Source organism: Pygocentrus nattereri, chromosome 10, assembly GCF_015220715.1.
Source record: "Pygocentrus nattereri isolate fPygNat1 chromosome 10, fPygNat1.pri, whole genome shotgun sequence".
In the NCBI taxonomy this organism is placed as follows: domain Eukaryota; kingdom Metazoa; phylum Chordata; class Actinopteri; order Characiformes; family Serrasalmidae; genus Pygocentrus; species Pygocentrus nattereri.
In genome coordinates, this window is record NC_051220.1 from 19,258,561 (window position 1) to 19,276,237 (window position 17,677).

The 17,677-nt window shown below is 39.4% G+C and overlaps 2 protein-coding genes across 3 annotated transcripts in view; one reads left to right on the forward strand and one right to left on the reverse strand.

The window, feature by feature from the left end:
* The window catches only part of LOC108436748, an 87,261-nt gene that overhangs the window by 13,703 nt on the left and 55,881 nt on the right, over nucleotides 1-17,677 (forward strand). The window lies entirely within an intron of this gene.
* The window catches only part of LOC108436746, a 57,018-nt gene that overhangs the window by 5,084 nt on the left and 34,257 nt on the right, over nucleotides 1-17,677 (reverse strand). For both annotated transcript variants that reach the window (XM_037541869.1, XM_037541870.1), the window contains exons 3-8: nucleotides 15,832-16,855; nucleotides 12,621-12,776; nucleotides 12,323-12,483; nucleotides 10,913-11,081; nucleotides 8,712-8,775; nucleotides 6,190-6,289 (exon numbers count right to left, since the gene is read on the reverse strand). In XM_037541869.1, the coding sequence (XP_037397766.1) occupies nucleotides 6,190-6,289; nucleotides 8,712-8,775; nucleotides 10,913-11,081; nucleotides 12,323-12,483; nucleotides 12,621-12,776; nucleotides 15,832-16,855 (1,674 nt within the window). The remainder of the gene's footprint in view (nucleotides 1-6,189; nucleotides 6,290-8,711; nucleotides 8,776-10,912; nucleotides 11,082-12,322; nucleotides 12,484-12,620; nucleotides 12,777-15,831; nucleotides 16,856-17,677) is intronic.

Here is a 17,677-nt window from a genome sequence, read left to right on the forward strand (position 1 = left end):
CTACTGCCAAATCATATTCCATCTCCTTAACAAACCTTGGATGAGCCAGTAGCATCGGGGGAGAAAATATACACAGGACAAAATGTTTTTGGAACATTTATGTATACCACAGAGTAAAATAGGAGTAATTTTCAAAGGAATGCTCATTCATTTCCCCATAAGGCGGTTTGCTTAGACCTGGAGTTCCTAATAACTCCTAATGAATAACAACATGACTTCAGGTCTACGGTCACAGTGAGTTCTTGATAGGTAAGTCTGTCCACTCGGGGATTATCTTTCCCTCAGTTATTTGCAGTCATACAAGAACAAGATCCTGTCTATGAGGAGGAGTTGAGCAGACCTTTAAACCTGAAATTGACAGTTTCAAAAATGTATTTAAAAGTACTGTTAAAAAATGTAATAAACAACTTGCAGTCTTTTGCTTAAATAGTACCAAAAATTATGAGGTCTATTTTTTTAGTTTGTCCTGGCACATCTCCACAACAAGAGGGCAAAGGTTTGATGATTTGAACCTTATTCGCAGTTGTTCAAATGGTGTCTTCTTTCAAGAGCAAAGGAAGTTTCTTTCATTCCTTCAAGAGCAGGAGGAATGGAGCATTCAAAGAGAAATTGAGAATTTGGCCAATTCAGTTTAACATCACCTAACTTCTTGTACATTACTGATAAAGTTTATCACACGGTGCCCAAATTTTCTGCCTTGAAGGACAAAGTGCAATGTCTGGTGAGTTGAGGGCCACAAACATTATAAGCTAGGCAGGTTTCAAATTGCAGATCAAGTTTTCAAAAATGCCCTTTATAACAGTGTAATATGTCAATAATATACCTAAAAAAAATTTACTTGATATTTACAATATTTACTTGAAGGCATGAATACTCCCAGCAGTCAATTGCAGTTGTTAGACATGGCCAGCCCACATTATATTTGTGTGCTTATTTCTTCTCCATGTGGTCCGTCCTTGTTGGGTGCACATACAGTTAATAATAATAAAATAAATAAATAAAATAAATAAATAAATAATAATAATAAGTTACATTTATATAGCGCCTTTCACAAACCCAAGGTTGCTTCACATAGCATGGGCAAAAAAAAAAAAGCCATATTTACACCACTCTGAAATCTCGAAACTTCCTGAGTAGAATTATGTATCCTCTACTTTAAGCCACCTGGTTGGTGTTTGGAGAAGCTTCTAGGCCTGTCCCAGAATGCACCCTGAGCCCTGCTGTCCTTCCTTAATTCTGCCTGGTGTTGTCAAGAATGTGCAGAAATACACTATTTAAAAATAAAGGTGCCAAAAAGCATTTTTTGTGCAATACCATAGAAGAAACACTGTTGGTTACCTAAAAATATATATCAAAGGATGGTTCTGTAGAGAACCGTGTTTGCAAATAAGATGTGTGAGTGTGAACAATCTTCTTTAAAAGTTTAAAAAACCTTCACATGTATACAATCTTTACATTATGTGTAGGTTTTTAAAACCTTTAAAGGGTCCCTCACTAGGGTTGAACAATTTGGGGGAAAATATGTAATTGCAACTTTTTTGGCCAATGTTATGATTGCAATTTAAATTATTTTTGTTATTTTGTAATTAGTTTTACTAAAACAAGTTTATGATTCAAATTTTGGGGACCAAAAGTTGTTCTTCCATGGAATGACTTAAAGATCCCTCTGTGGCATTTCTCAAAGAGTGTATTACAAGCACAATGCAGCTTAATGACAAATTAAAAAACCCAATGTACAGTATTTGAATTCACACCTGAAAATCCTTTTCTCCACCTTGTTGGTTAGGTAGCTGTAAATATATACATTTCACTCTGATATACACTAGCCTTTATTTCTAAGAAGGGCAGGAACTTCAAAAACACTAACATAAGGGCCTTAAGATTGTAGGTGTGCCAAAATGGACAGGGCTAGTCTTTTACTGTACAACCAGCAAGATAGCGTCACAGAAATCAATGTCTGGGTCAAAGAGGAAAAGAGGTGGATCAGTTTAAGAATCAGTAACTGTATAGATATCGAGGAGTGGTCCTGGACTTTGGTAACATTTGTCAAAGTCGTTAGTCAGAACTCAAGGCAATTTGTGCATGTGGACATTCTGGAAATGTCCCAAAGTAGCAGATTTAGTCTTCTACAGTAGACATTTTATGGAGAGTACTTGGTGGCAACATTCCATTATTGCTACAGTTATGACTGTTAAATGATGATTCAGACCTTCAGTTCTCCTTGATTTGCATGAAGTTTTGCAGCCACCAAAAACTGTCATATAACTTTTGATTATCCTGCAGTTTTCACAGTTTTTCACAGTGGATATCAAAGTTCTTAATTCAAGAAATTTAGTTTTCAACCATACTACGTACAAGCCCAATTCCAAAAAAGTTGGGACAGTAAGTGATTTATAAATTTACTTTGACCTGTATTTGTAGATATATGCTCATTCTAAATCAGCATGTTAAAAATCTTAAACAGGTGATGCAGTCATGCTTGGATATAAAAGGAGTATCTATGAAAGCAAAAAATCCAACAGTTTAAAAATAAGATTCCTGCATAAGCGACTAGAAGGATTTTAGATATTTCATACTCCACAGTGTATAATATCGTCAAAAGATTCAAGGAATTGAGAGAAATCTCAGTGCTTAAAGGAAAAGCCCAAAAAAAGAAAAAATAATACCCTTGACCTTCAATCCCTCATACGGCACTGTATTAAACCAAAATGTTCTGAGAAGAATATACAAGATGGGCTTGGGAACACTTCAACAAACCATTGTAAATAAACATCGCTGTCCATTGCTGCATGCACAAACGCAAATGACGACTGTACTATATAGAATATGACTATGTAATATTCTAGCCCTAAACAATGCAGAAAAGCTGGTGCATGCCTTTATAACCTCCAGGCTGGACTACAGTAACACCATTTTAGCTGAATGCTCCGATTATTAAATAAGCTCCGATGGGTCCAAAATGCAGCTGCTGGAGTCCTTACAAGGACCTAACTGGTGCTTGTAAGGACCATTTACAAGGAAAATGGAGTATAGGTTCCCCTCTTGAGTCTTGGTCCCTCTCAAGGTTTCTTTCTCTTGCTTTTAGGAAGTTTTTCCTTGCCACTGTCGCCATTGGTGCCACTCATGGGGGCTTGGACCCAGATTTTTATGTAAAGCTGTAAAACCATCAAAATCATCCAAAACACATCCAGACACAATCCAGGCAGACAGTCAGTATGCAGACACAAGTGAACTGGCAATACTTCACACTGCCTGGCTGAAAGGAGTATTTAAGCAGTGGCTGATTACTGAAATTGGGTACAGGTGGTTTGGTGAGAACAGGGCTAGTACTCTGGGGAGTGTCTTATTAAGCTAAATATTTGACCAAGGCCTTCTGCTGTGGTACAGCTGAAGACTTGTGTAACACATGAAGGGCAAAAAATTACACTTTCAAAATGGGATCAATTGGTGTCTTCAATCACCAAACAATTACTAAGTGCTGGTTAAAGGAAAGGTGATGTAACAGTAGTAAACATGCTCTCATCCCAACTTTTTTGGAACACATTGCAGGCATCAAATTTGGAATGAGCGTATACTTACAAAAAAACAATGAAGCCCATAAGGTATGCGTTTCCTGTGCCGTTTTCAATTTAATACAGGCTAAACAGAATTTACTGATTGCTAGTGTGTGTTTTCATTAGCATTTCACATACTGTCCCATCGTTTTTGGAATTGGGATAGTAATAATTATCTTTGGGTTGGTTCATTTCTTCTTTGACTTGTGTCTACACCTAACACTCTATGTCCAGCCCTCCACACCTCTCCGATTTTTGAGAAGGCCTAGGCCTAGACCTGTACTCACAAAGCTTCTCAGAGCAGGAGTGCTGATCTAGAATCTGTTCCTGTTAGTACGGTCATAATAAATATGAGATTAATCTGATCCTGAAGCTTTGTGAATACAGGCCCTGGCGTTTTCTCTGTTACAGCTTCACCAACATAGTACTCGTTTTCTTTTTTTTTTTCTTTTCACCGAAGGGCAGGACATCCTGTAATACAACCATCATTCTGAATCTTATGAGCGATCCCTTTCATATTTCAAGCAGTGAACTGTTTCCTCCTCTTATAACCGCTCTGGTTGAGCCTGTATATCTTTTTGATTGACAGCATAATAACGCATGTCACTGCAGGGCCTTGTAGCAGCTATGGTCACAACACTTCCTCAAGTCTGTGACACTTGTTATCAAACACCTCAAGTGAGGTGAGAGTTCACTCAGGTGAGATCAGACAGCATGACACCACTCAGCGCCTGCCTTCTGCACCTGTGGGGGGGGGGGGGCTTTCACAGATGCGCCCTCTTCAGATCCACATTTATACTCAGGGCTGGCTGCGCTCACCACAAGAGGTTTGTTCTTGAAGCAAGAATTGGTTAGGTGTTTCTCAAGGGTAGCTCTACGATTTACATAAATAATGCAGCATCATAACACTTCTCTAAAGCTCTGGATTCACTTTCAATGAAACAAACGGCTTTCCCCAGCCGAAGTTCATCAAATAAGTAATTACCAAGCTGTTTAAACATCTAAGCTCTGAGAGATTTTTAGGTATTATCATAATTAACAGCTTGGTAATATGTTTACACAAAGATAAGGTGTCTGAATGTTGCTCCTGCAGTTACAGCTCAATTCTAACATCATTTTTTTTTGCTCTGAGATGTTTGGGTTTTATTAAACTCTGTGTTTTACCCTTGCTTTTGTTCTCACTAGAATCCAAAGCAGTTCCAACAGCTGTGGCCTTTGCCGAGCTCACTCAAGCTTACCCGACAGAAAGGTTTTACAGATTCAACAACTGCTCCCAAGCTCCAGGCTATGCAAAACTCGGCCAAGTTCAGTTTATGGCAATCTGTCCCTTCAAAAAACTTTTTGGAACGGAGCAGGGCACTACTGGCAGTGTGGGAGTGTTAGTTTGGGTTGTATTGTACTGAAGTAACCCTTGTGTGGTGTCGGGGTCTGTGGGATGTTCACCAAAAGAAAAAATGGGGTCTGTGGGATGTTCACCAAAAGAAAAGAATTATGTGATTTTTTTTATTATTTCAACCTCTGATTCCTTGGCTGTTGCTCATTTTCTTTGAAGAACATGTAAAATAACAAAATTTCAATGACTTCTCACCCCCTACACATTTATATTACACATGTGGTGTTGGGGTGAACCCACAGGGCATAAAAGTATGGAGGTGCTGTGTCCCTTCACTCTGTTCTCCTCCTACATGGCCCATTGTTTGTTTGTGTTTGTGTCTGTGTGTGTATGTGTGTGTGAGGGTGGACAACATGGACAGGCTGCTGACTGGCTAGCTGCTAAAGGAGAAACCTACACTGGACACTTGTGATATTTTAAACATCTGGTATTTTTACATAAATTGTTATGGCTGTATTGAAAAAAAAAACACTGAGTAACAAAAACATGAAATCCACACAAGGATTAAATTACATTAAGAATTTTATATTGTATAATGTGATGTAGCCTAAATTAGGGCTGGGCAATATTACAATAAACTACATTACAATATGACATCATCTTAGCACATTGTGGATATTGTATGTTCATAAAAATACTTCCCAACTGCATGTTTCTTTGCAAAGAGACCATATTTAGTCCTGTGTTATTGGTTTATTTAATGCAGCACAGTGTGAAAATGTTAAATATAAATCATTGTATTTATAGTTTTTGTACTTTCCAAAGTATCACAAGTCAGAAAATGACATTGTGGCATATTGGGTATCATGAAAATCTCTTGAAGTATTGCTAAATCATGTTTTTGCCATATCGTCCACCTTTAGCCTGAAGTATACCTATCTGTTCTTGACCTGCATTCTATTATTTTAAACCGTGTATTAACCTGATCATGAAGGTCAATGAAAAAGGTAATGCAAGGTCACAAAGATATTGCAAGCTGTATCAGTAAAGTATGACAAATCTTTTTGTGTGTTTGCACTATCCAAAGGTGGCCAGCCGCAAAGGGGCCCATGAAAATACAAATTCCCAAATTCACATATACCGTATGTGTTGATGTAAAAAAATTTTCCATTGTATTTATACAGTGAAGAATAGCTGTTACTTGCGACAGCAGTGATTATTTTGAGTAATGTCAATGCGGTGCCACCTGGTCACAATTATGGCTCTCTCTCACTATATATAGACAAGGGCTAAGTGCTCTACCTTCTTGAAGACTTCAGCTCTCAGTCTGTTGGTCTGTAACACCAGCCTTCTCTTCTCTTCTTCCTTCTTCTTGGTCACTTCAGGCAGTTTGTTGTAAATCCTGCAGAATTATAAAGAGAACTTCCGCTTACAGGCTTCATTCACACCACAGGGTTAAGGTGGCACAAAAAATGACATAGTATAAACAAACACCTGACATTTTCAAATCAGAGTTGATATGTAGTGTTAGATCAGATTCATATCTGATACAGGAATTCTTGTGTTTATTTTTTTATTTCACTGCATGTGTTCATATTACTGTCGTCAACATCCAGTGGCAGCAGCAGATATAACCTGATAAAATCTGTGTGTCTGTGAGTCCTTTCATCATAGAGATGTGTCCACTTTAATCACACATATTGGATTTGAGCAATGAGGCTTGTAATGCGAACATTCAGTGCTGTGCAAAAGTCAGAGGTGACCCTTCATTTATTTATAGTCAAAACAGCCATTAAGTAAAAGTTCATCAAATTGCGTCAAAGAAAAAACAGAAAATATTCAGTATTTTGCAAAAGTTTTAGTGCCTGAAAAAAATCTTTTTAACTGGGCAGTCGAGTTTATTTATAAACAAACATGAATAAATAAAAATGAATAACTTGTACTTCATGGCAGTTCTGACTGGAAATTAAATAAATGAAGGGACAGCACAGTGCTACAGCCTTAGTGAACAAGATTATAACCTTGCAGGCTTTCTTGCTTGCACACTTTTCGTTTACACCACTTGAGCTAAACACATTAAAAGGCTCACTCTTACTAAAACACCTCTCACTCACTGCGTAATTCATCATGCAGCCTCTCATCTCTAGGCACAATTTTCAGGACAATATGTTCGTTTGCAAAGGATAGGTACTAAAATTACATCGAGGATTCAGACTGAACTCATATCACAGTACAGTACAGCTTAAGGAGCTTTTCGCTGAGTAACATGCAGTATATTGCCACAAGTATGTGGACACCTAACCATCACCATTATATGAGCTTGTTGGACATCCAATTCCATTACCATGGGTATTATTATGGAGTTGACCCCCTTCATCGCTTAACAGCCTTCACTGTGAGGTTAGGCACTGATGTTGGATGGGAAGGCCTGGTTTGTAATCAGTCTCAAAGGCGTGCAGTGGGATTGAGGTCAGTGCTCTTTGCATGCCCTAGAGTTCCTCCACACCAAACTCATCATACCATTTCTTTATGGTGCTCACTTTCTGCACAGGAGCACAGTCATGCTGAAACAGGAAAGCACCTTCCCCAAACTGTCGCCATATAATTGTCTAAAATGTCTTTGTAGGCTGTAGTATTAGCATTGTCTTTTACTGGAACTTAGGGGACAAACCCAAACCCTGAAAAATAGCCACAGACAATACCTCTTTCCACTCAACTTTACTGCTGGCACTATGCATTCTGGTAGGTAGCGTTCTCCTGGCATCAGCCAAACTCAGATTCATCCATCAGACTGTCAGCTAGTGAAACGTGATTCGTCACCCAAGAGAGCAGGTAGCATATGTGTCCAGTGGCAGTGTCCGTTACACCACTCCAGCAGACGCTTAACATTGCGCATAGTAGCTGCTTGACCATGGAAACCCATTTCCTATTTTACTACTTATGTTTGTCAATGGAGACTGCATGGCTTCATGCTTGATTTACGCACCTGTTAGCCTTGGGTGCAGGTGAAACATTTGAACTCAACAATTAGAAGGGGTGTCCACATACTTTTGGCCATATGAAGTATCTATGTGGAATAAATAAAACAAGGTAGCTCTCCTTCTCCTCAGGTTATATTGATCCAGCACACAGACTAATACTTTGCTCTAGAAAAAGAGAATTATGACATAATATATGATTATTGCAATTGTAAGAGTCAATAACTATAAACTATGATGAAATCATTCCTTCACCTGTAAAATACATTTATCAGAGTGAAAAGCAGTCTTTCAAGCAGTTTCATGTATTAGTGACAAGCCTGCAGATTTATTGTTCTCTACATTCTGTACAGCAAACCTTTCTCATTTAATCATACACAAAACACACACATTTTCTAAGCCGCTTCTCCCTCAGGGTCGCGGGGGGAGCTGGAGCCAATCCCAGCAGTCATCGGGCAGAAGGCAGGATCATTTAATCAGTATACACAAAAATCTGCTGTATCACCTGGTAGATTTTAATGTGATGCTTTTTTCAGGTTTTCTTTTCAACTCTTCTGCAACAGCTTTTGTCCTTTTGGACATTTGTTCTTTACAGCAGTTTGTACGAAGCAACCTATAAACTAATTTATGCCTGCCAATTGCATTGTACTCGCTATTGCCATAGGCGAAAAAAATAACTGAATCTGCCTACGAAGGAATTCTGTTGTATTCCAATCAAAGCAATCATGTCACTGGCTAATGCCTGGTGGGCTTTATTCCATAAAAAGAGATAAAACATAATTGTTATCAGGAGGAGACAATACAACATGCTTCAGTGTCTGTGTGTATCCGTGTGTGTGGACTTACCGTCTAGATCTGAGCTGCATTTCCTTGCCTGAAATCACCCGATCCTTTGGTTTAAAAAGGTTATCTAGAGGTCAGGAAAAGAGGAGACAGGCATGTAATGTTGCAGGTTAGCACAATATAAGGCATAAAGAACTGCTTTAGGTTTACTTAAAGGGCTCTTATTGTGGAAAACCAAATTTTCCTCACTTTTGAGTTTGAAAACATATCATCTGTTTCCCAGGCCATACACAGAAAATAAACTTCAAAAAACACCCTGTTTTGAATTTATTGTTTTTGTGCCTATTCAGCCTACAGCAGTTTAGCCCCACCCATTCCCACTGAAATTATAAGCAGCGTTTCAGCCTGGACTGCACAGTAACAGAAAAGGTCTTCTTAAATCTGAGGGATTAAAGAGGGGTTGGAAAATGGTTATGGAAAAATAAATTAGGACTGTTTGTGGTGCATGAACCCACACAAATGTATCTCAGAAGAAAAAAGAAAATCTAAGAAGATAGTACGATATAAGTCCTTTAATAAAAGTAATTGTTGTAATTTAATAACTTTCCTTTCACCCCACACTTTGCAAGGGACTGCCATCTTCTACACCGCATGACTTCATACACAGTGTTTTAGAACATGTTTATGCATTAATCTGAGTCACCCAAACTCTAATATAATAATATTCCAGAACTACCAGAGGTGTCTGCTTACAAACACACAATCTTATGGTGTGGACAGGCCTCGCAAGAATAAATGCAATTAGACTACATATGTCCTATATGGCCTGTAGCCTTAACATTTAGCCTTGTAGGATAGTGTTAGGCCCAGCAGGGGGCATGGGTCAGCTGATTCAGATTTTCAGAGAGATGTTTTGCCCATACCTTTCAGTATTTATAAGCAATTTGGTGACTGTGAAACAGTTTACTTTAAAACAGCTCAGTCCAACTTCTAAAAACAACTTCATTTATCAAATTAATGAATTTTCCATCTAAAGAAATCACCCCCCTTTTCAAACAGGTTGAAATAATAACCACAAGTAAATCAGTAAGCAAAGATAATTGTGTCATATAAATACACAATCCTAAGGCTTATTACACAGTAAATTCTGTTCTTGTTATTATAGCTGTTATTGTTAAAGGTCTTTATCATGGACAAACAAATTATTGCTCACCTTTTTACACCAAAGAGTTTGATGTAGCTTGTAAACATTCACTCCTCATTTATCCTCATGTATTATTATCATTCATGTATCATTCACTCCTCAGTCCATTGAGCCCATATAAGAAAACTAAGCTATTGATTGTTGTTTTTACAAGAACCAGCACATTTACATTATATATCCACCTATTCATGCAGAAGTTGTAAGAAGTGTTTCAACTCAGTTCATTGGTCTGCTTTTTGAGTGGGGGGGGGGGGGGGGGGGTGCAATAATGAGCAGCCAATTAGAACAGAGGTAATTTGCATATAGGCTGAAAGGCACAGCAACAAAAACAGCCTGTTGAATTCTAAGGAATAAAGAAAGGTTAGAAGTAGGACTGTTTTTGGTACATAAAACCACACAAACATCTTAAGTGAACTGCAGGTGAAAAAAAATTTTTAATTCAGTATAGGAACCTGAGGCCTGGACCCGCCAGTGAGTCCTGGACCCCTCTGGGGTTAAGCAATATAGATAACCTGTCTCACCTACAACAAGGCCTCATTCAACTTGATTGCATCTAGCTAGAATTCCTTTGTAAGCTGGCTTACCCTCAATATAGGCACATACACATGAAATCACCAAACTCAAATCCTTTGCAGCAATTGTGTGACTGCAGCACAGACTTCATGTCTGAGGTGCTGCACCTCTGCAGCTGCATTGCAATATGACTGCCATAGCAACCATGCAGGCTCCAGACCTATGTAATATAATTTCCTTGCAATACTGTCTTTCTATAGAGTTACCAAGTGCTGTGCTATCTAGTCTGAAGCTGCATTCGAGCGACCATCACTGAACACCTAAACTTAATTACTTTAGTAATAAGTTACTTTAATCACTTGGGTTCCATCATTGCACTGGATAAAAATTTTACATGTAAATGTTTAGAATGTGGAAATAATAATAGTAATAATAATAATAATAATAATAATAATAATAATCACTGCATTCAGCACAGCACCCCAAATATTAAAAGTCACATTGTGAGTATTCCGTTGACTTTTACCAATCAAAACCAGTGTCTTACCGCTGAGTGGGTGTGGCTTGGTGCAGCTCCGTGCCTTATTGGTGGACTCTATTTCTTTCATCAAGTCTGCACCCTGTAAACTCCGCCTCTCTCTGGCCCTCTGCTCCAGGTGGCGGATGCGTCTCTGAGAGCGGGAGATGAAGTCTGGTCGAAAGAGCTCTAGAGCTTCCTGTACACATCCATATATAAATACAGCATAATTCTTTGAGTTGTTAGCATTTAAATACAGTCGCTTTATTCCAGTAACAAATAATGTCCTGTCTATTTATGCATTGTTTGTGAACTCTGTATGAGGCTATAAATATAACAGAGCATTAATTAGAGATGGTAAGAGTGAAATATACATTCGCATTGGTAATTTTACCAAAGCTCTCACTATCGGTTTAGAATTAATGACGTTCAATGGTCTTGCTTCGGGTTACCGGGTAGCAGAACACATAATATTTAGAAGGTACTGATGGTGGGCGATAAAAATCTGGCTCACAGTCCTCATTCCAATGCATCCCAAAGGTGTTAAATGGGATTCAGGATGCATGTTCAGAACCAAGATTGGATGGTCATTGATGGTCATTGGCAAACTGCTGCTGCTAATGTGGAAGCACACAATTCCCCTGAATGCCATTATATGCTCTTGTACTAAGATGTCCCTTCACTGGAATTAAGGGGCCCCACATCTTCCAAACTAAAAGTGGCATCATGACATACTGAAAGTCACTCAGCTCTTTTGTACAGCATATTCTACTGCCAGTGTTTGTCTATAGAAATGCTACATGCTTGATTTCATGCACCTGTTAGCAATGAGTGTGGCTGAATAGCCAAACCTACTACTTTAAAGGATTATCCATACACTTTTGCACATGCAGCATATGTTATTTGATAACTTCAAACCTATTTTTTGGAGTTGAAACTTTGACTTTTTAACCCTTAGAAGTAGCAATCATCATCAATAATAAATATATAAATTGTAACTCATTATACAAACGTCCAAAAGTGTAGATTCATACATTTGTGATGGTAAGCAGAAGAGAAGATGTTTTATTAAGGTTTGAGCATGCAGCCATCTGTGTAAAGAAAAAACATCCTTTATATTTTGTTTTTGTCATTTACTGTGACTGAAAAAAAACTGAAAAAGTCATTAAAAGTAATTAAATGTGGAATGTCATGATTATTCAGTTTAGCAGCACAAATGTAACAACTCTTGAAAAACTCTCTAAAACCTCTAAATGCTAGATGTTATTTCTATGATGCTTTGACTTTACTGAACTGAATAATGCCATGAAATAAAGGTATTAACTTAACTTGAACTGACTGAATTTACCAAACTGAAGTGAAGCGAAGTGAAGTGAAATGAAGGATGCTGAGTTGAAGTTATTTGAAACTAACTGAATTGAATTTATTTCTAAGCTGTACCTTAAGGCTCAGGATGTGGGGCTGGTTGCTGCTGTTGGATCCACAGGTGCAGTTAAGCATGTGGGGGAAAACAAGACCCTCCTGCACTTTCGTAACTGTTTCAGCATGGCCACATGGCACTCTGCCATCATAAGAGCCTCTACCGCTCCCTCCAGAGTTCACTAATGGGAAGCAATTCCGGTTAACACAAACACACCCACTATAATGATATCACCTTAAGATACTGCTGTTATGCATCATCCACGAATACAAGTAGACACTGTACATCTTGCTATTGCGATACTGGCTGTAACACTACCTAATAGACGCTTAGAAGGAGAGAAGCCTTTTGCATCTTCAGAGTGTGAGCTGTTTTGCGTTTTCTCCTCCAGGCCATGACATTTCACACTGACCACAGCACAGCTATTTCTGATAACCGCCAGGGAATCCAACCTTTTATTTATGGCAGCCGGTTCTGAAAGCAAGGAGAAAAAGACTGGGGTTAAGCTACTCTGCTGAGTCACCATAAGAAGCAAAGGAAGTCAGGGACACGGAGGAAGAGGGTGAGAGAAAGAGAAAGAAAGATAGAGAGAGCGAGACAGCGACTGAAAGTATATAAATAAAACAGAAGTTGAGGATAAGTAGGATAAGTGTCCTTCCCTGCGCTCTCCCTGCAGTGATAGCTGGTGTTAGCCCTCCAGAGTGCAGTCATGGACTCAGACTATCACATGCCCCGCAGACCGCATGCAAAAGATCAATGTGCTGCAGAGAGCCCGATTATTCCTGACTCGTCATGGGGAAATTTGTTTAGCTGGAGAATGTGGCTGCAAGCCAGGATAAGGGACCAAAACCCGCTCCTGCTGGAAGATGGAGGATTAGGATGAACTGATTGTATATTATGTCAGATATAGGCAGATATACTGCAACTTCCCTCTGGGATCAATAAAGGATTCTGATTCTGATTTGACTGGTAAACCTCATATTTTTTATTGTTTCTCTCTCTCTAACTCTCTATCTCTCCCCTCTTTATTTCCCTAGCTGTATATTTCTTTTCAGCATATCAGAAAAGGTAAAGAGACTTGACATACGTCATACATTTGTCAGTTTATTTAGTCAGTATGTATGAGAGGTTCAAAATCAATTGGCAACTAATTTAACAGTTGATTAGTTGGTGACATCATTATGCATCTTTATCATGCTCACTGCTTTGATATTACGGATTACTGGAGAGTTGACACAAACGCAGTGTTAGTCTCAAGAAGGAAATCCTTAAACGTGTGGGAGCATTTTGTTGTCAGTTGTGCAAAGGTTGTCAGTTGTGCTATTTGTAAAGCCAACCTTAGCTGGCTATGGGAGCACATCCTCCATGTTGGAGCATCTGAAGAGAAAACTTGTCGGCTCACTGGCAATTCTGACCAAAGCATAACATAAGTAATAAACATAAGCATAAAAGTATTGCCTTCAGACTTCTCACAGTTCTTCAGTATGTGTATGCATAATGTAGAGAAACTAAGGTACATATAAAAAGTTATATTCTGACTCATTCTCAGACTTATAGATCCAGTGGAAAAGCAAAGATACCAAATATGCCTTGTAAGAGTGTAACAATTGGAAAAAGCATTAACTCACTGACACACCTCATTTCACAGCATCTCTTTTATGGCAACCACTGTCAGCTAAAAATATCTACCCTGGTTCATTGGTAGGGGTATGGAGATGAGGAGTCTATCCTATAGAGAATCTTACTGTGAATGCGGACTAACAGCAGTGTTCTGTGTTTATGCCTGTACAATGGGAGGAACTAGTCAGATGGAGCTCGGAAGCAATATAGTGCAGATCAGAGCTCAGGTAGAGCTAGCCCTTAGCCTAGCTTATTTGTCAGTGTGGCTGTGTATGATACAGCCTTTAATAAAGCACACAAATCACACAATAAGCTGTGTTTCTCCTTTAACAGCACAGAACGTTACAGTAGAAACAGCTTGCTAAAATTGTGCCTGCAATGATTAAATGTTGAATAAAAGAGAAGCGAAATGTAAACTCTGAATTTTCTCAAAACTCTGAATTTTCTTTGAAGAAAATAAATAATTAGTGTTACAGAAGAAGAAGTAGGCTATTTCACAATGGTCTAAGCTAACAAGTTCATTTCCATCACTCACAGACTACACCCACCTTTCACTGTAAAAAAACTGGGTGCCCTTTCTTTTCTCTGTCCTGTCTTTCTTTTCGTTTTTGAAGGACAGATTGTTCTTTAGGAAGCTGAGATGTAACACTCCTCACTGCTAGCAAGCACCTTTTGTGCCTGGTTTGGGGACAGGAATGAACCATTTCATGTAAATAGGAGGGTTGGGTGTTGGGAAATACAAAGACTTTCTGGGTGTAAACAAATAAAGGAGCTGTTCGGTTTTAGGTATTTTGTAAATATAGAATTAAATTAATGATGATAACATTTCCCCCAAAAATGATACCCCTGTATATGACCAACAAACCTCTTAAATTTGACAATAACTGTAGATACAAGGCAGGCCTAATTAGGCGTACCTAATTAAGTGTGTCAAACCTGAAAAATATCTGTATCGTTCATGTCTGGGCTGACACATTTGGGATGGGTGTAAGATTGTTTACATTTTATGCTAAAGTATTCCATTAAGTAGCTATTTAGAACTCCCAAACCAACATTAACCCCTTAAATGGCCCAAAGTTTTATTACACACTTCTATAACCTAAGAATAGCTCAACCAGTTGGCATTGAAGTCCTGGTAGTTACTGAATAATAAGCTTTAGTATGTAATGAGCCAGGTGTTTTAAAGGGTTAAAGTATAAAAATTGAACATGCAGTGTACTCTAAAACAGAACCCCACAGTTCTTGACAATTAATAAAATAAAAAACTCAGATTGTGCAAGATCGTGTTTTCTTCCGAATCTGAGTGAAATTACCATTTCAAACCATCAGTGCCAGGCTAACACTCTTACAGTTTCTGCCTTGTCTCTGTTCCTTAAGTCTTCTCTTTATACTAAATAAGTTATCTGCTCTTCTGAAATGTAGTTTGGATTGATTTCTGCTCCAAGGAACCTACACTGCAGCAATGACTCCTCTACTAAAGCACTGATATCACTAGAATACCACTTTAGCAAATACACAAGACAAGAATGACATGGGCAAATGTCAGAAAAGAAGGCATATATTCCTGATGAAAATATCAAGGACAAGTAATTTCAACGTATACACAAACATACACACTGGAAACTAAAAAAGAGAGCTTGGGTGAGGAGGTTATTCCATTAAAATGCATGAGTTGCATATCACAAGATGGCCAGGCAGAGTTTAAAGTGGAACTACACTATCGTGATATTGCATAGTGTGTTCAGACTGGCCAGTGCCTCATTATCATCAGCAAATATGGAAATGGAGGGAGACAGAGTATGGGGGGGCACAGAAAGAGAGGAGGAGAGAGAGAGAGAGAGAGAGAGAGAGAGAATCTGATGGGTCCATTTGCATGGCAGCTGCAATCGAGGCTGGGTGCAATTCCTACCTGGGTCTTCAACGCCCCCCCTTTGATTGCACTGGAGAGGCCCAGAGACATCATTAGCCTTTCCAGTCAGTCTGACTGCAGCTGAGGATGAGCGGCACCTCGCTCTGAATGGCAATGGTGCTAAAGTGGCCCTCAGTACACTCGAGTCAGACCTGGTGGGGCTGGAATTGACCGTGGCCGTGTTCTTAAGGCAACAGGATTGTTCTCCTGTTGCATTACGAGTAAAGTCTACCATATCGCTTTCGCTGGAGGACCTAATGGGAATTCTCATCACTTGCAATTTCCCTGTGTGGGAAGACGAAGGTGCTCTTCCAAGGTGAAGCGATAGTGTGGATCTGTACATGGCCTGTCTGACCTCTTGAGAACTCTCAAGAGGGACTGAAAGGGATTTATCCAGATAAAAGGTGGAACTCTTAGGCTGGCATGGGAGAAGTTCCAGGTGGGCAGATGAGCGGAAAATGAGATGTTTTGAGACTAAAGAGGAAGAGCTAGCCTCATTAGCTTCTCTCCATGAGAGACTAGTCAGTCTCTGGCTGGTTGTTCCACTGTCGGTGCAGCTGTGTCTATGCTCTGGAGGTGCTAGGTGAGCAGAAAACCCGTCACTTGTGTAGTATCTTCCACTGTCCTCAGCCATTTTCACCATGGTTGCTTTGCAATCGGACTTTACGTTTGAGGTAGAGGATGATGGGAGCTGTTCTTGTGAGTGGAAAGGCCTTGTTTCGTGGCAAGCATCCCCACTGAATGAAACTCTCCGAGCAGTGATAGTGATAGAACAGAAGCCAGACAAGGTACTGGTGGAGCTGGTGTCAGGGATGCTGAGGGTCCGGGTCAGGCAGGAACTAGCACAAGGCAAGGCAACTTTAGTTTGCTGAGGTTCATCGAGGCAGGCTAAGCTTGAGAGAGAGGGTGATGTCCTCTCCAATCTCTCGGTACCTCTCTCTTTCTCTTCCCTTCTGCTCCTCAGATCTCTCCAAGGTGTGAGAGCATTTCTCTGAAGGAGTGGGTAGGACTCTTTATTCACTGCCTGTCAGGAGAGTTTACACATCAGTGATTAGTAAGGCTGTATGATATGGACAAAATACCATACTGCCATTATAATGGTATGTCAGATTATGACACTAGATTTGACTGGACAGGATACTCAAAGCACACATTTAAGCTTTCTTTTGATTGGACAGGAGGCACACAAGAAAGCTTTCATTAGACCATACAACATGCTCAAAGCAAAAAAATGAAAGCTTTCATTTGATTGGACAGCATTCTCAAAGCACACAATAACACTTCAGTGACTGGTTATCAGAGCTGGGCTTTGGAAAAGCATTAAGTGAGTAAGTTTTTTTTTTTTTCATCCCACAACCGAGGAAATTCCACCTCCACATTTAACCCATCTGTGAAGTGAAACACCATACACACACTAGTGAATACATACACACTAGGGGGCAGTGAGCACACTTGCCCGGAGCGGTGGGCAGCCCTATCCACGGCGCCCAGGGAGCAGTTGGGGGTTAGGTGTCTTGCTCAAGGACACCTCAGTCATGGACTGTCGGCCCTGGGGATTGAACCGGCAACCTTCCTGTCACAGGGCCAGATCCCTAACCTCCAGCTCACAACTGCCCCAAATCTTATTACTTGCATATGACTTTAGGGGCATTATTGGGTTTTTTATCTTGTGCAAAAATCAACACACTAGAAAATAAAATAAATGAACATTTTTAATAATCAAGTTGCATATAACGGCTACAAAATACTGCAAATTCTATTATAACTTGTATAGGTATGTGGTTTTCAGTTAATATATGATCATCCCTCAAAAACGTTCAGTAAAACTGATGCGGTAACGCACTGA